Here is a 15,509-nt window from a genome sequence, read left to right as displayed (position 1 = left end):
CTTCACTTCTGAGCAATTAATTTCATATATTCCTATATTTTGTGGATCCAAACATGAGCAGAGGCAGGTCTGCATCAGAATGAGCAGCTGGAGCTCTGATACATGTTTTTCACATTTACTGGTTGGCAAAAAGAAAAAATAAAAGCCAAAAGAGAAGCAGTGTTACCTCTTTTTTCTGTGTTAAATGAAGTCAAATTGGATGATGTTGAGAAAGTAGAGGGAAACCTGACAGTGACTTCCTTTGTTTCCCTTCAAAGACGTTCAGAGCTTTCTTCAGAATGACATTCCCTGCTCTGGATCTCTTTATCCACCTTTTTTCCTCTCTGTGTCACAGATTACTTCCTGACGCTGGATGAGCCCATGAACAACATCACCACCACGCTGGGCCAGACGGCAGAGCTGCACTGCAAGGTCTCTGGGAATCCCCCTCCCACGGTCCGGTGGCTGAAGAACGACGCTCCGGTGGTGCAGGAGCCCCGCAGGATCTCCTTCCGTGCCACCAGCTACGGGTCCCGCCTAAGGATACGGAACCTGGACACCACGGACACCGGCTACTTCCAGTGCGTGGCCACCAACGGCAGGAAGACCGTGTCCACCACCGGGGTGCTATTTGTGAAGTTTGGTGAGTTCTCTCTTTGGAAAGCACTGGGAAAGGTGTGTTTGTCCACTGAAAATGAACACACTGATGTACTAGTGTCATGGAATCATTAAGGTTGGAAAAGCCCTCTAAGATCAAGTCCAACCATCAGTCGTGTTCACCACTAATCCATGTCCTCAAGTGCCACATCCACACATTTTTTGAACAGTTCCAGGGTTGGTGACTCCACCACTGCCCTGGGCATCCTGTTCCAACCCTTTCCATGAAGAAATTTTCCAGAATATCCAGTCTAAACCACCCTTGGCACAACTTGAAGCCATTTCCCCTTGTCCAGTCTTTTGTTCCCTGGGAGCAGAGCCCGACCCCCACCTGGCTCCACCTCCTGTCAGGGAGTTGCAGAGAGTGAGAAGGTCCCCCCTGAGCCTCCACTAATATGGTACCTGACTAGATTCAGACCAGAGGGGAGAACATTTTATTCTCAAGTGCCTGAGTGACCTTTGTCCCTCATGAGTGAGAAATTTCAGCTTGCACAACAGACTGAGGGCATGGTACTGAGATACATAGGTACCTGTCAGGTAAAATAAGCACTTTTTCTTCCAAGTATATGTTGAGATAACTGCCTTCAAAGCTGAGAAGATTCCAAACAAGAAACAGGTTTAGTGTGTCTTCTCTTCCACAGTCGGGGGAAATAACTTACTGAGATGAAGATATTTGCACAGAGTGCTGCTAAATTCTCTTAGAAGCGGGACACAATGAATCATCTGTGTGATGAGTTTCGTAGTCTTTTTTCATAAACCTCCCGCATTTTCTAATTTCTGATAAGAAATTAATCCTTAGATGTTCTCCTAAGGCAGTTTGGAATGGGGGCTGAGTTCCTCACCTGTTTATTATCCTCCTCTTGCAGCCCATCAGTGCTGCAGGATCCAGGCTTGTCTGTGGGCCTGAGGAGCTGCCACTCCTCTGCTCAGCTACACGAACCACATCCCACATGACAGACTGTTACTTTTATCTTTTAAAAGCTTTTCAAAAGCTTCCTGTTCCCACCTCACCATAACTCATCCCGCTGTTTTTCTTCTGTCACTTTTCCAGGTCCCCCGCCAACAGCCAGCCCAGGATCCTCGTAAGTTGTTTCATGTCTGTTGTATCTATTCATTAATCTTCCATTTCAGCAGTCAGAAGTTCATTTGTCATCCTGTGTGACAGGAGCACTTTTACATTCTGCTTTAAGTCAGATAGGATGGTAATTTATTATAACTGAATTATCTGTCTCGTAGCTGTATTTTCATATTGTCATGTCAACTCCTATTTCTTATCCTAGACTTCTTAATTTCCAATATTATTGCCTTTAGATCCTCTGGTGCCTTCAGTCCTTGAGCTGATTTCAGTGCACTTCCAGGTGCTTCATGCATGTCACAGCCCAGTATAGAAAATATTTATCGCTACAAGTAGATTTTACTACCAAGGGGCTTCTTACTGATTTTAAGGGGACTGCTGGTCGTAAACTGTGTCTGTATCTATCTGTACCTGCATTAGTAAACTGTCTTAAACCTGACTTTTTAAAGATTGAGTATGTGGGCGGGAGCAGTGGCTGTTGGTACAGCAGCTCCCTGTTTCCTGGAGCTCAGGTTTGGCTCCTGCTGCTGGGGCTGAGCACTTGCCACGTTGTATTTTGGCAGTGGAGCTTCTGTCTTCGGCAGGTTTTGAGAATATACACTTTTATCTCTTGTTTCAAAACACATTATCAAACTTACTCACCTTTTGTAGCCCCTCATTGTGTTTCAAATGTGATTTTCACTTGTCCTGGAGTTTGAAATGAGTTTTGTGATGGTGTGTCCAGCTTATTCACATCTCATGTGTGGAAAAATAATGAAAATCCACCTCTCCTGGTGAGGGTGAGAAATACAGAACCAACTAAAACACAAAATGAAACTCTTAATATAATTACAAGAGATGCAAAAACTTGAGGATTTGAACATTCCTGGCTCCTTATGGAAGATCTTTCCCAAAGCGTTGCAGAGGATATAAATTAGGAGGAGCATCTGACCACAAAAGGACATGCGAGGATGCCCTCTAATGGAACATCAGAAAATGTGGTTTGTCTCCCCTTGTGAAGGTGCCTGACAAGGAGCTGGAGTTTGTTTTGGAAGGGGAGCTCTTTGCTGGGATTTCAGCTCCATTTTGTGATTGTTCTGGGAGGAAATCACGGTGCCTTGGGGAGCGGGGGCTGCTGAGCTCTTCAGCAGTTTGGAGACTTAATGAATGAGGTGAGAAGATGAGAATTTTGTGTCTGCTCCCACCTAGTTTGGGGTTTCTGAAATTTGTGAGGTTGAGCAAGACATCCTTGGTGGTCAGAAACCCACGTGAGCACAGAAAGCAGAGCTGTGCTGGAATTTCACTGTCCGGGCTACTCAGGATTGCCTTGTCTCACTTTTTAAAACAAACTACATTTGGGAGCCTTTTTTCCCATTTTTATTTTCTGGCAGGATTTGAGGGTTGCTTTGCGCCCCTGCAAAAAAATGAAATACCACAACTTAACCAGCTAAAATACAAACACAATGAGAAAAGGTGAAAAGAAAGTGAGATGTCCTCTTTAATTTTGATTTTATAATCGTGCCTTATAATTTTGTAAGCATAAAAGATATTTAGTCACACTTCATTACCCTGGGAGGTTGTGGCTCTGCGTGGTGAGAGGTCACATTGTGCTAAACATTGGAGGGAAATACATCCAGAGAAATGAGCAGAGGGATCTGTTTTACTGAACAGAGAACATTTACATTCCTCTAGAAGCCAATCAGATTTAATCTAGGAAATCAGAGAATCAAGAAGGAGTTTATGACAAAGAAATTACTAACTTGGAACTTGTTTTAAATGAGTGAAAAAACGAGTCCATGTATGTTTTTTGAACCTCATTGATAGCATGAGTGCAAGAGCCTTATGGATACAGGTTAGGCCCAGTTGTGGGAGGGAAAATTGGAAATAAAGGAGGGAAATTACCTCAAAATCTGGTCCCTGCTCTTTGTTGTTCCTTCCATGCGAACAATACCCTGAATATTGGATTTTGTGGCCTTCTCAAGCGTAGCCTTCTCCCTGTACAAGTTCACAAATGAATTTGTAGCTATGCAATTAATTGATCTGCTTTTATCTGTGAAAACCAACCCCAGTTTTCAAGTTCTCAGGTGATAGATTAGTCCCCTCACCATCCTCCCTCCAGGGATGGGGAAATAACTTCCTTCAGGAATTGTCCTGGAAGCTGCGTGATAAAATATCTTCCTGCCATGTTTTTGAAAGTTAAGTCATTAATCCTGGTGCTGTGGCTAAACTGGCTGTGGATCCATGGGTTCAGCTGATTTTCATTCCCTAGAATACATGGATGGGAATCTGTGTCTCCTCCTTGCTGTGCCGGTGGGGCCGGTGCTGCTCGGAGCACATGGACGCTCCCTGTACATCTGGGGACATATCAGAGTGGTTCAGATGAAGGCTAAATCTGGAAAGCACTTCGGAGGATGTTGAGGAAATGAAAACTTGTACTTGCATAGTGTTTGTGCCTTATCAGCATCAGCTCAGAACAAAACTGATGGCAAGTAGCAGCCTTTTCCGTGGGCCTGCTTTTCCCATGTCCTCTTTATCAGCCTGCCAGGAGGGGAAGGTTCTGTTCATTTACAGATTTAATTTGAGGATCATGTTTTAAAAAAAATCCATGTGCTCAGCACTTTTTCTTGGCATAATTTATAGGAGCAGAGCTCTGCACTGATGTGAGAAATAGATGGGCCAAGTGTAGCTTAAAAATGAAAAGGTTAAATGGTGACTTCTGTAAAAGAAGGCAGGCAGTGCTAGATAATCAAATAATTCATGTGTATGTTACATGTTTCTGCTTTTCCTAAGCACTGGTAGAGTTATCCAGAGCCAAAAGTCTGATTTGACAATCAGTCTGAAGCAAATGAAAGAAAATCCAGCAGTGCTGTCCCTGAGAACGTGAGGAACCCAAGGTATTGCTGGGGTGGGAAGCACTGCCTGACCTGAACGTCCTTCCTTTAACTCTCCCGTTTCTGGCAAAGGTCAGCTGTAAACCCTTATCTGGGGGTTATCACATGCCATTAACCTGCTCTGCTGCTCTGACTTAGCTGGAAGAAGCTTCTTTTGCTTTAAAAAAAACCCCAACAACTCCCACTCCTGCTTCATAAATAAATCATTATTTTATCTCGTGTTGTGCCGGAAGGTGCCACAGATCCAGTGCCAGCTCTAAGGAGCTCAGTGAGCTGTGGGGAAAGCAGGAATGCCTCTGTCCTGCACTCCGGATGCATGGCCAGGAACCAGCTCTGGCTCCCAGACTCCTGGAATAGTTTCCATAAAGTGGATGGTGTCAAGGGCACCTCCACAGCAGGCAGGAGTCTGGGAGGGGCACATGGGGCACAGGGCTCTGGCTGAATCTGGGTGTAAAAGGCCACCATCAGCTCAGATACCCCCTTCTTTTATCCATGGGATTTATGAATGTGAACTCCAATTGGATTAATTTAATAATTTGAAGATGATGAAAGAGAGCATTTAGTGGTTAACTCATGTGTACTTGTGCATCTTTCTGTGCATGTCTGTATATTGTGAATACAAATATATTATAGAATGGTTTGGGTTGGAAGGGACTTTAAAGATCATCTTGTTGCAGGGACACCTTCCACTAGCCCAGGAATATGCACCAGTCTAGCCATGGCTTCTAAAAATGTCTTGAAAGATCATAACTTTAACATTATTTTTTAAGTTCTTGTGCTTCACATCATTGTAAAACTCACTTTATATCCATGATATATCCACAGCAAGGTTTGGTCCTTTAAGGACATAGCAGTGTGTATCTTCACCTCAGGTCACAAAACAGATCGAAATCAGAACAGGCTGAGATCAGAGCACAGCAGATTCCTGGAGATGAGAGAATCTGATGTAACAACTGAGATACTTTGGCCTGGGAAATGGTTGTGTGCCCAATCTTTTCCATTATTATTATTTTTGTCTCATTCTATATTGTCTCCTCTTCCTGGAGCGAGGGCCCTGTGCTTGCCCTGAGCTTCACCCACTGCAGGAGAAACTCTGGGCACAAATCACTGAAATTAGAGGTGATGGAGCACAGTTCAAAAACTACCACAAGAGCTATAGTGGGAGAGAAAATTAAACCTGCAGTTTACATGATCTGGTCTAAAAATGAGCTGGAAAAACCCTGCTGGAGCGAGTTCCAGTGGGAAGAGTTCAAGAAAATGATCTCTGTGTTAGAAAACCACACACAGTTTATTGTGTCATGAGCACGTTCCAAGAAGGTTTAACCTGCAGGTGAAGTAGTTCACTCAACAACACAGACTTTTGACTTACTGCAGTGGAAACATCGGAAAATCAGTGTGGCGCGTCTCGGGAGTATGCTGTGAGTTCACAAGGCATGATGTTTTAGGTTTTAAAGGAGAAAAATGACTGGCTCATCAATATTCCTGCTCTTGGATGTGCAGTGGTTGCTGTGCAACAGCGGGAATGTTGATCAAACTGGATGTGGATGTCATGGACTGGCACCTCCCGAGCAGAGAATATAAATTCCTTGTGTCAATATTGCTATGAAACAGTCCTTTTATTCTTAATAGAGCCTCTTGTATATCTATAACCTTTATTTTCTTTATTTAACCACTGGGAATGAGAAGGGGAGGAAAAGAGAAAAGAGGAGATGAGAGGGCTGTAATTTTAAGGGGCACTCGATTCATAAATTCAAATGGGGTTTATGATTCCCAGAAATAGCTTGGAAAACTTGTGAAACCTCAACCCTCCCAGGATTCCCCCATCTTCTTTTTCAGTGATTAGGATTTTTTTTTATTATTTTTTGCTTGTAGTGAAACACATGTGGGTTTTTTAATAAAACAGATCTTTATGCAGTGGCTCTGCGTGGCTGGATGTCACCATGGTCCCTTCAATGAGAAAACACGTAACCACTGGCCAGCATCCAGGAGAGACCTGGCCAACTGTATGACTGTGCATTTCAGAGAGTAACAGAGAAATTTTGGCCATAGAAGTTAAAATTTATAGAAGAAAAAAAGCCAATAAAGAGGCAAGAGCAGACTCATCCTGAGACTGAGCTCCCAGCCCACAGAACCCAAGGCTCTGCCCCCAGGAGGGTGCCAGGCTTGACCCCGAGAATCTTGGAGGTGTTTTCATTTCCAGTCCTGTACCATGTTTTTGACTGTCACAGAAGCTCCCCCCCTGCTGTTCAGTGATGATGGAAATTTTGGATGAGTACTGAACACAATTCCCACGAGTTTTGGTGCAGTATCTTTTATAGCCCCGCTGTGCGTTGGTGCAACAGCTTGTACCTGTGGCCTGTAGGATCTTAGACACAAACTCGAAGTGGGATATTCCATGTGGAGGCCAATATAAATATATTTGGGAAGAAAAAACCCACGTGGTGCAGAGTTGGAGTGTGAGTGGCTGATGCTGACAGAAACCATGTCACATCCTGCTGCATTACTTCATCCCAGTGAAAATAATACTCCCTCAGTTTTGCCAGGGGCTGGGAGTCAGGTTATCTGCTGTGAGCATGTCAGGGTGGAATGGGAATGTTTCCAGGGAAAGCTGGCCTTGTCCTCTTCACTTTGGTCTTTGATCTGGGGCACACTTATCTGTTATGCCACTGTCTCACCTTTTCCCTGGTTCTGATTATTCTGCTGCAGTTTGCTCTGGGACATTCCTGTGGCATCACAGGCAGTGAGGTGGATGCTGAGGCACCAGGGTGTACAGGTTTTTGGGAGTCAAGCTCTTGGACTTTCCTGAGTGAGCAAAAAGAAATAAAACCTCTGGGTAATTGTAGTACAGAATTTAGGAAACCATATTTATGTCTTGTATTAAAGGAATTGGCTCCTATTTTGGTGTATTTTATCTACCTCAGGGTACTTACGTAGCTAAATATACCCACAGTCTGGGAATCCCGGGGTCCTTTGCCTCTTTACCTTCTCTTATCTCCCAGAACACATGTGGGAAACTGAGCCAAAGTGAGATTAAAGGTGTGTTTCTGTGGCCTGGAGTGAAGCTGTTTGTTCTTCTTCAGATGCAACTGAAGTGCCACTGGTCACTTTGGCTGGGTTTGACATCCTGGTGTGATGGGCCCAAACCACTGCATGAGTGGCCTGTAACAAAATAAAGGATAGAATCATGGAGAGGTTTGATTTGGGTTGGAAGGGACCTTAAAGCTCATCTTGTTCCATTCAGGACACCTTCCACTATCCCACATCGCTCCAAGCCCTGTCCAACCTGGCCTTGGACACTTCCAGGGATGGGGCAGCCACAGCTTCTCTGGGCAGCCTGTGCCAGGGCCTCACCATGGCCACAGAATTCCTTCCCAAAATCCAGTTGTTCTTTGCTGTGGCCCTGCACCATCCACATTTCCATGTGAGCAATGCTGCAAACACCCAAGTTCTTTGCCATGGAGCTCTTACTAATAAAGTGGCTTAAATTGTATTTTGTTATGCTGGTAAGTCTGTGGAAAAGAAACTGGCCTGTGGCTTGGGGAAGGATTGACCTTAGAAAGTGCTTTTGACTTTTAAAAGGGTATCTGATAAATATTTTTGCAGATTTTAGCTGAAGTGTTCCCTTATCTGCCTGCAGTGCAAACAGAAAGCCCTTCTGTCTGCATGTGGCACTGTATGGCACAGTGTGGAGGCAGAGTTGTATTATCTGAAAACAAATGAATTACAGCCATGTCAATATTTTTTTAAGTGGGGAGGGAGAAGGGACTGAGGTACATTATACTTGGATATGGGGAGCCAGATTTCCCTAATGCATTTCAGTAACACAAAGGAAAAGACAATGTGCTATTTAAGAACTGGATTTGTTTTCCTTCTGTGCAGGATCACCCATAGCAACTACATATGTGGATAAATGTTTGGTATAGAAATGGCCCTTGTGGAATGCTTCAGTCAGTACTTGAAGGGTATTTGGACTTCTGGTTTTTTGAGATTTTAATACAAGCAGTTGCATAGTCAGTAACCCCTGATGTGGCACATGGGATTTGTGACAAGACCCCGAGAGATTGGGGGAGTTTAGTGCTGAGGGTAACACTGAAAAATGCATTTATATTGTCATTATATCAAGACTTTGCTGCCTTTATTTATATATCAAGACCTTATTGCCATTTTTAACACTGTGGGTGTAAGAACTTTTCAAATCCCACTCAGGATCCTGGTTACTGGTTGGACTTGATGATCTTGGAAGTCTTTTCCAACCTTTAGGATTCTAAGTGGGCTGATACTTAAAGTACAGATAGAGGATAGAGTTTCCTTTCTTTACCTGAATATCTCAGTTATCAGTGTTTCTACAACACTAAAGAAATCCTGTAATTACATAATTTGACATGAGTTACCGACTGTGTGTGTATTTTTCTGGTTTATTTAAAAAGGAGCAAAACAAGGATCATTATGAAGTTTCTCACATTGAAAAAGGAGGGAAAAAATCAGGAAAGTCTGAAAAGTTGCATTGCTTCTGCTGATCATCTCCTTCATGGAGATATTCTTCAACTGTTGTAAAAAATAATATTATTTTCTCAGAAAATTCTCAGCACATTCTCACTTGAAGCGAGGAAGACACTGGCTCTGCTTCAGAGCAGAGGTAGAACCTGGTTTTCCCATATTTCATGTGGTCATTCCAGGTGACAACTGTTTTGAAGCCAACCCAAAAATTCCTTGTGGAGCTGCTAAAACACTGCAGCAGCCATTTGGGCCAAACCACTGGGTTTGTGTGAAACATTCCAGTTTTCATGTTTGCTCTTTGAAACAATTTTGATCAAAAAATTCTCATTTAGCTCTAATCATAAGGGCATTTTTGAGGGGCTTAGACATGTTTTTTGGAGCCCAAAGGCTGTGAGAAAAGATGTGACAATATTACAGTAACAATGAATTTCACCCATCCTGGCCTGGGTCGGGTTTCAGTCCTGTGAACAGAGCTTGGCTTTGTGCTGCTTGATTTTGGAAAGGACTTGTCCTGAATGTGTGTCTTGTCCTCAAATGAAAAAGTGATGGTTTAGAGTGTCCCTGATTTATATGGGATTAGACCTGATTTATGTTATCCTCAAGACACCACCAAATCTTAAAGTTTCTGGCAGAGATCATGGATCTGTTGTTTTATTTGTATACTTATACAACCCAGTACCTTCTTCAATGGCTCCTCACCAAAGAGTTGCTAAAGTAGAGATGGGTGCTGTTATTCTGGGGACAAGGGTCATATTTTACAGTGTAAAATACATCCCAATCCCAGGCTTTTGGAGCTTTCTGTTCTATTTTGGAGGGTTGCTGATCTATCTTAAGTTAAAAAGTAAAACACAACAAAAAGTAAAGGTCTGGAAACCAACTTCCTTGATTTCACAGTCACCCCAAGACTTTGGTGTTGCAGGAGAACACATTGCTGGATTTTCTCTGGTCCCCATTAGCACTATTGTCCAGTGTGTTACTTCTGGGGAGGAGTTGTAAAGGTCTCTGGAGGGAAATAATTCTCTAACCTGTGTCATGTATTTATGGTATAAAGTGATTTCTAGCTGTCTTGGAATGAGTTAAATGTAATTAAGTCAGAAAACTGTCTGGTGAAATTGTGACTCAGTTGTCTTTATTAGGATTTTCTGAAAGAGAAAATTGAACTTCTCTCACACAGAGCAAGTGTGTTTCAGAGTCCTCTGTGGTCTTGTTTCACTTCAAAACCTGCAGCATCTGGTGGCCCAATGTTGTTCTTGTGTTTTTCTGGAGTTGGGAGTTGGTGAGTGTAAGGGGTGGAATAAAGAGCCAGTCACACGTTTCAGAAGCCAGTTAATGTCTGAGCTCATCTCTGAGGTACAGGAGGTTCCCCTGTGCTGTAAAGCCTTTAATTAGAAGGGAAATCCTATTTAAAGGCCCATAATGTTTCTGTGGTCGCAATAAAACATCTTGTGTAATCGGGTAATAAAATCTCAGTGGGCAAATCTCAATCTCGTTCTCATTTTGTTCTTTTGCTTCAGTGCCCAGCTGTTGTTGATATTCCTTAAGCAAATCCTGCTCCTTGCAGTTTGCGCTGATGGGGAACCAAGGAAAAGAAGAGCAATGAGGGATGTGTCAGATCCTAATGGCTCAGCTCTGGGCACAACTTCAAGCAGGTTTTTGGTTTATCTGCCAGCCTGGCTTTTCAGTGGGCTGAAAACGGAATTAAGATGAAATACTTGAAACATTACAGTAGTGCAAGCTCTGGTTGCTTGTGGCAGGAATTATTCAAGAGAACAAAAACTGGTAATAATAATAACAGTTGCAGTCTTGCAAACAAAGTGTGGGTCCTGGCAGGGGAGGCAGTGGCTGTGGCTCCATGGGATGGGGTGGTTTCCTGTCCTGGGCTCTCTTTCACCCACATGAAAAGTCATCTCTGTGTATATGTAACCCCCTTCTTCCCACAACCCCTTTCCCATGGGCAGTTTAGGCTTCTCCTCCCCCTTCAAATGGACTCAGTGCCGAGCCTTTGATTTTTTTCCCTGGTGAGACATTCCAAGGCTGGGATCCAGAGCCGTGTGCTGGAGCACTGCTTGTCCCTCAGCTGGGAGCTGGGCTGCAGAACTTCCTTTTTTCAGAGAATCACAGAACCCCAGAGTGCTTGGGTTGGAAGGGACCTTAAAGGTTATCTCATCCCACCCCCTGCCATGAGCAGGGACACCTTCCACTATCCCACGTTACTCCAACCTGACCTTTGACACTTCCAGGGATGGGGCAGCCACAGCTTCTCTGGGCAACCTGTGCCAGGGCCTCACCACCTTCACAGGGAAGAATTCCTTCCCAATCTCCAACCTAAACTTACTCTTTTTTAATTTGAATCCATTTCCCTTAATCCCCCCTGTGTACCTTTAGATCTTCTGATAAATGTTTCAGTGATTGTGGGCTGTTTCTCCTTTGACTCTGGATAATGTCCCACCTCCCTTGGCCTGGTGTCCTGCTGGGAGCCAGCTCCTCCTCTCCCAGGGGAGGATGAGTGGGGGCATGCTTAAAGGGGTCTGTCTTGTGAAAAACACTTGAAAGTCAGCAATTAAAAGGGACATCTTTGGCAGTCATGTAATCATCCAGTGTCAAGGGTGTTGTGAGCCCCATGATGAGGCAGCTGAGAAAGCCCACGTGAAACTGGAAGGAACAACCCTCATTCCTTCATGAAAGGACATGTCAGTCATCCCAAGCTCAACTTAAGAGTTTACTCCGGGCTTCCACCACCTGTAGGAGAACCAGTGTTGGGGCAAGTGTTTATTCAGTCAAGGAAAAAGATTAAATTTGGGAATAACTCTGTATTGACCCAAGGTGTTTCCATTACTGCAACACAGTGTAAAACCTTGGCAATGAGCTTTCCTATAAGGATAACATCACTGCTCAGCCAACCTGTGTGGAGTTACTACTCACTCCCAGTCTGTGTAACTTCATCACACTGTCATTAAGTGCCAGGGAGAAGATTATTAGGTGTTACATTATTTATCCTGATAATTGAAACCACTCCTGACGTTTCAGCTTTGGCCGTTCAAAGCAATAACCCTTCGACTTCAAATACCAGGAAGGGAGTTAATCAGGGATTTCTGAATGTGTCAAGTTTATTGATCTTGTTAACAGGAAAATATGTGTGGTTACCTGGGTGAGGAAGGAAAGCAGTTATCATCTGAGCTGGGATTGGTTGGGTGCTGTCATTGATGCCTGAGACAACAAAGATCAGTGTTAAACAAAAATTAATGGCAAATGTTTCCCTGCCATAGTTTTCCAGCCAAATTTCTTGTGTGGGTAAATTTACCTTAAACAAATAAATTTCCTCTCAGTCCTGATTTTGCTGGAGGTGAACGGGCACAGTCTTTTGCCACAGTTGTGCCCAGCAATTAGCACCAAGAACACTTTGCAAACCAATCCCCTTTGAAGGTTCACAGCTCATTTAGAGATGGGAGGTTTTAGAGGTGAGGAGTCCACTAGTGCCACTAGAGAGGCTGTAGGGTGTGTCATGTTCCAAATCTGGTGGGTTTGAATTAACTAGAGCACATACTTGGGGGAAAAAAGTGTCATGTTGATTTTGCCTGTCTTTAACTTCTGAACATACTTGTGCAAATGCCTCTAGAAGGTTCTAAATATACAGCCACTGTTATCTTTACAACCCAGCTCTTGACTTCACCAAAGCCAAAGTGCAGCTGAGAGGTCTCTTCTGTAGCCTCCTGGGAATTACTCCCAGCTCTGTTACCACTTGAAATCCTTGTTTGGGCTTCATTTCAGCCATTCCACTGCTTTGTCTTGGATATATAAAGTCATCAGATTTGGAGCCACTTGGGTCTCCTCAGGATGTGTGTGAGTACCAGCAGTGCAGGGGCTGCACGATGGGCGTGAAGAGCTCATGGAGATGTTCTCTTTCACAATTCCTGGATGGAAGCTGCCTTGACCTGCCTATGTTTGAAAGATTTGCCTTTAGTAGGTGCTTTCTAAGGCCTTCTTTAGCTGCTTTTGGAGTAGAAACTCTTTTGTTGTATTTATATGACAAATAAATAAATAAATCCCTTTAATTTCGTGTCATTGGTGACAGTTCAACCACTTCCATCTTGAGACACACAAATACCAATTATAGCAGAAACTCTTAATCTTGGACTTATAAGCATCATAAAGCCTCTTCTGCACTGTTTGGAGCTATGATGAGGAGCTGTGACTGTGTCAGTCTGGTCCCAGCTGTATGGGGATGAACCCAGACTAACTCCATGGGTTTCTGTGGAGCAGCTCTGAATTTTTACCCCAAGAGTAAGACAGGAGTAAGACAGGACTATTAGTCCATCCTTGGCCTATAAGACACTTTTATGACACAAAACAGGCAATCATGGTCTTGCCAAAATGAAGTTCCTTGGCAGGATAGAAGGAGCAGTGGTGTGGAAATGCCAGGATTTCCCTTGATTTTTGACTCACACACGATGCACAAATTGCTTTGCTACATGGATTGTGCCTTTAAATGATGTTTGGCTTAATCCTCATTTGATTGTTTTATGCAGTTGTAAAATACATGTTTTCTATGACAAGCCCATGATAAAAGCGAGTATTGATATGAACCAGCATTTCACCTACTCAGAGATAAAAATATTAATAAAGTACAACTGCCAGGACAGACTTTATTAAAACAAGGTTCTAGAAACAGTTCTGTTATCTTAAATAATATTTTTCTAGTGAGGAAATGCATTAATATCATGCATTTCATGCATTTAAGCTTATCAATACCAATTAATTTCAGATTTACAGCTGAAATGTTGGTGTCACAGCTCAGCCAACCATTCCATGTAGGAAGTCTGGCAGACAACAGTCCCCTGAATATAATTTGCATCAAAGTATCCAAGTAATCCTGTGTAAAATGTCTTAGATATTTGTGAGCCATTCACAGTGGCAAGTTAACATAATTACTTAACATAATGCAAAATTCAATAGAATTACTATTCTCAATTGCTGACTCATTGGAATAATAAAAAAAAAACTAAATAAAGCAATTGGGATAATTTGATGTGTTGGTAAATATCAATAAATTGCATATCCTAATATTTAGGCAGGTCCAGGAAAAAATGGACCTTTCTGCCACGTGAATCGAAAAACGTGGTGCTTGTTATGGGGGCTGAAAAGTGATTTTTTCCCCTTGAATACCAATTATTGGCTGTAAATGAGCTGCAAGGGGATGTTATTTTACATGTTTTTTACAAACACCCCACTGCAAAGAAATTGGGGGTTTCTTCGGGTGGCTTAGAGAAATTATTTAAACTTGTAGAGTTTTGAAGGGGTTGGCTTTGCAAAAATAGATGGTTTCATCTTTATTTACCACAACAAAAAAAGAAAAAGAGGTTAAAATGTCTTTAATAATTCCTTTAATGCTGCTGCCAGAAAACAGGCAGGAAGATGTGTTGCAACATATTCACTCTTTGGGGATAACAGCAGGAACAAGTGGTGACTGCCGTTTTTTTTTTTCCCAGAAACTAAAGTTTTGGAAGGGATTTGGCCCATTTCTGAGCAGAAAACCGCCAATTTTACATAGCAGGATTTGTAAAAGCAGGATTTTTAAAAGCAGGATTTCCAGAATTAAGGGCTTGGCATCCTTCTGAAGGCTGACCAAAATATGAATGTTTGGGCCCTAAATTCTGAATATTACAGCCCAGCATTCTGCAATAGGACTGCTTTGGTCCCAGGGTGGGTACTGAAGTGTGGTCTGTGCAGCCTTGGGAGAGAGGTAAAATGCTTTTAAAGAAAACAAAGAGGTTCTCCCTGCCTTATCCAGTTACTGCCAAGGAATGAAGGCACAGCTCTTCACTTCCACTGGAGCATATTGTCACTTGTGTTTGTTGTCTTAGGAATGAGTTTCTTATCTGCAAAACGATCTTTTTCACCAGCCATTCCCAGTTTAATCTGACTCCTGATGCCCTTTAGCAGACTGGCTGTTCCCAGCTGAGGAGCTGCTATTTATGTGTGTCTGTCAGGAGCACAATTTATGACAGACCTGCGAGTTCTGTGGGCTTGAGATGTTTTCACAGTTGTTAGACCTGACCAGTTATTTCAGTCAGACCAACTGCTTAAATCGGGTTTGGATTTACCCCCAGCCCAAGGTGGAGGTTGATGCTCATAAACCCAGCAACCCCCAGCAGAGAAAACTGCCCTGTTCCCGCCTCGACATCATTCCTAGGAAGGTTGGTTGGAAAAATACACTACATTTTTTAAAGGAGTCTGGAATTCCGTAGAATCATAGGATTGTTACATTGGAAAAGCCCTCTAAGGTCATCAGGTCCAACCATCCCCCAGCCAAGGCCACCACTAACCCATGTCCCCAAGTGCCACATCCACACGGCTTTTAAATCCCTCCAGGGATGGGAACTCCACCACTTCCCTCTTCCAGGACTGGACAACCCTTTCCACGAAAAAAGTTT

At 43.1% G+C, this 15,509-nt stretch overlaps 1 protein-coding gene across 3 annotated transcripts in view; it reads left to right on the top strand.

The window, feature by feature from the left end:
• Nucleotides 1-15,509, top strand: part of ROR1 (receptor tyrosine kinase like orphan receptor 1) — a 156,524-nt gene that overhangs the window by 117,788 nt on the left and 23,227 nt on the right. For all 3 annotated transcript variants that reach the window (XM_064664977.1, XM_064664978.1, XM_064664979.1), the window contains 2 exons: nucleotides 335-622; nucleotides 1,688-1,718. In XM_064664977.1, coding sequence (XP_064521047.1) covers nucleotides 335-622; nucleotides 1,688-1,718 — 319 coding nt within the window. The remainder of the gene's footprint in view (nucleotides 1-334; nucleotides 623-1,687; nucleotides 1,719-15,509) is intronic.

Source organism: Pseudopipra pipra, chromosome 9 (assembly GCF_036250125.1).
Source record: "Pseudopipra pipra isolate bDixPip1 chromosome 9, bDixPip1.hap1, whole genome shotgun sequence".
NCBI classification, from domain to species: domain Eukaryota; kingdom Metazoa; phylum Chordata; class Aves; order Passeriformes; family Pipridae; genus Pseudopipra; species Pseudopipra pipra.
This window is presented reverse-complemented; position numbering and strand designations above follow the sequence as displayed.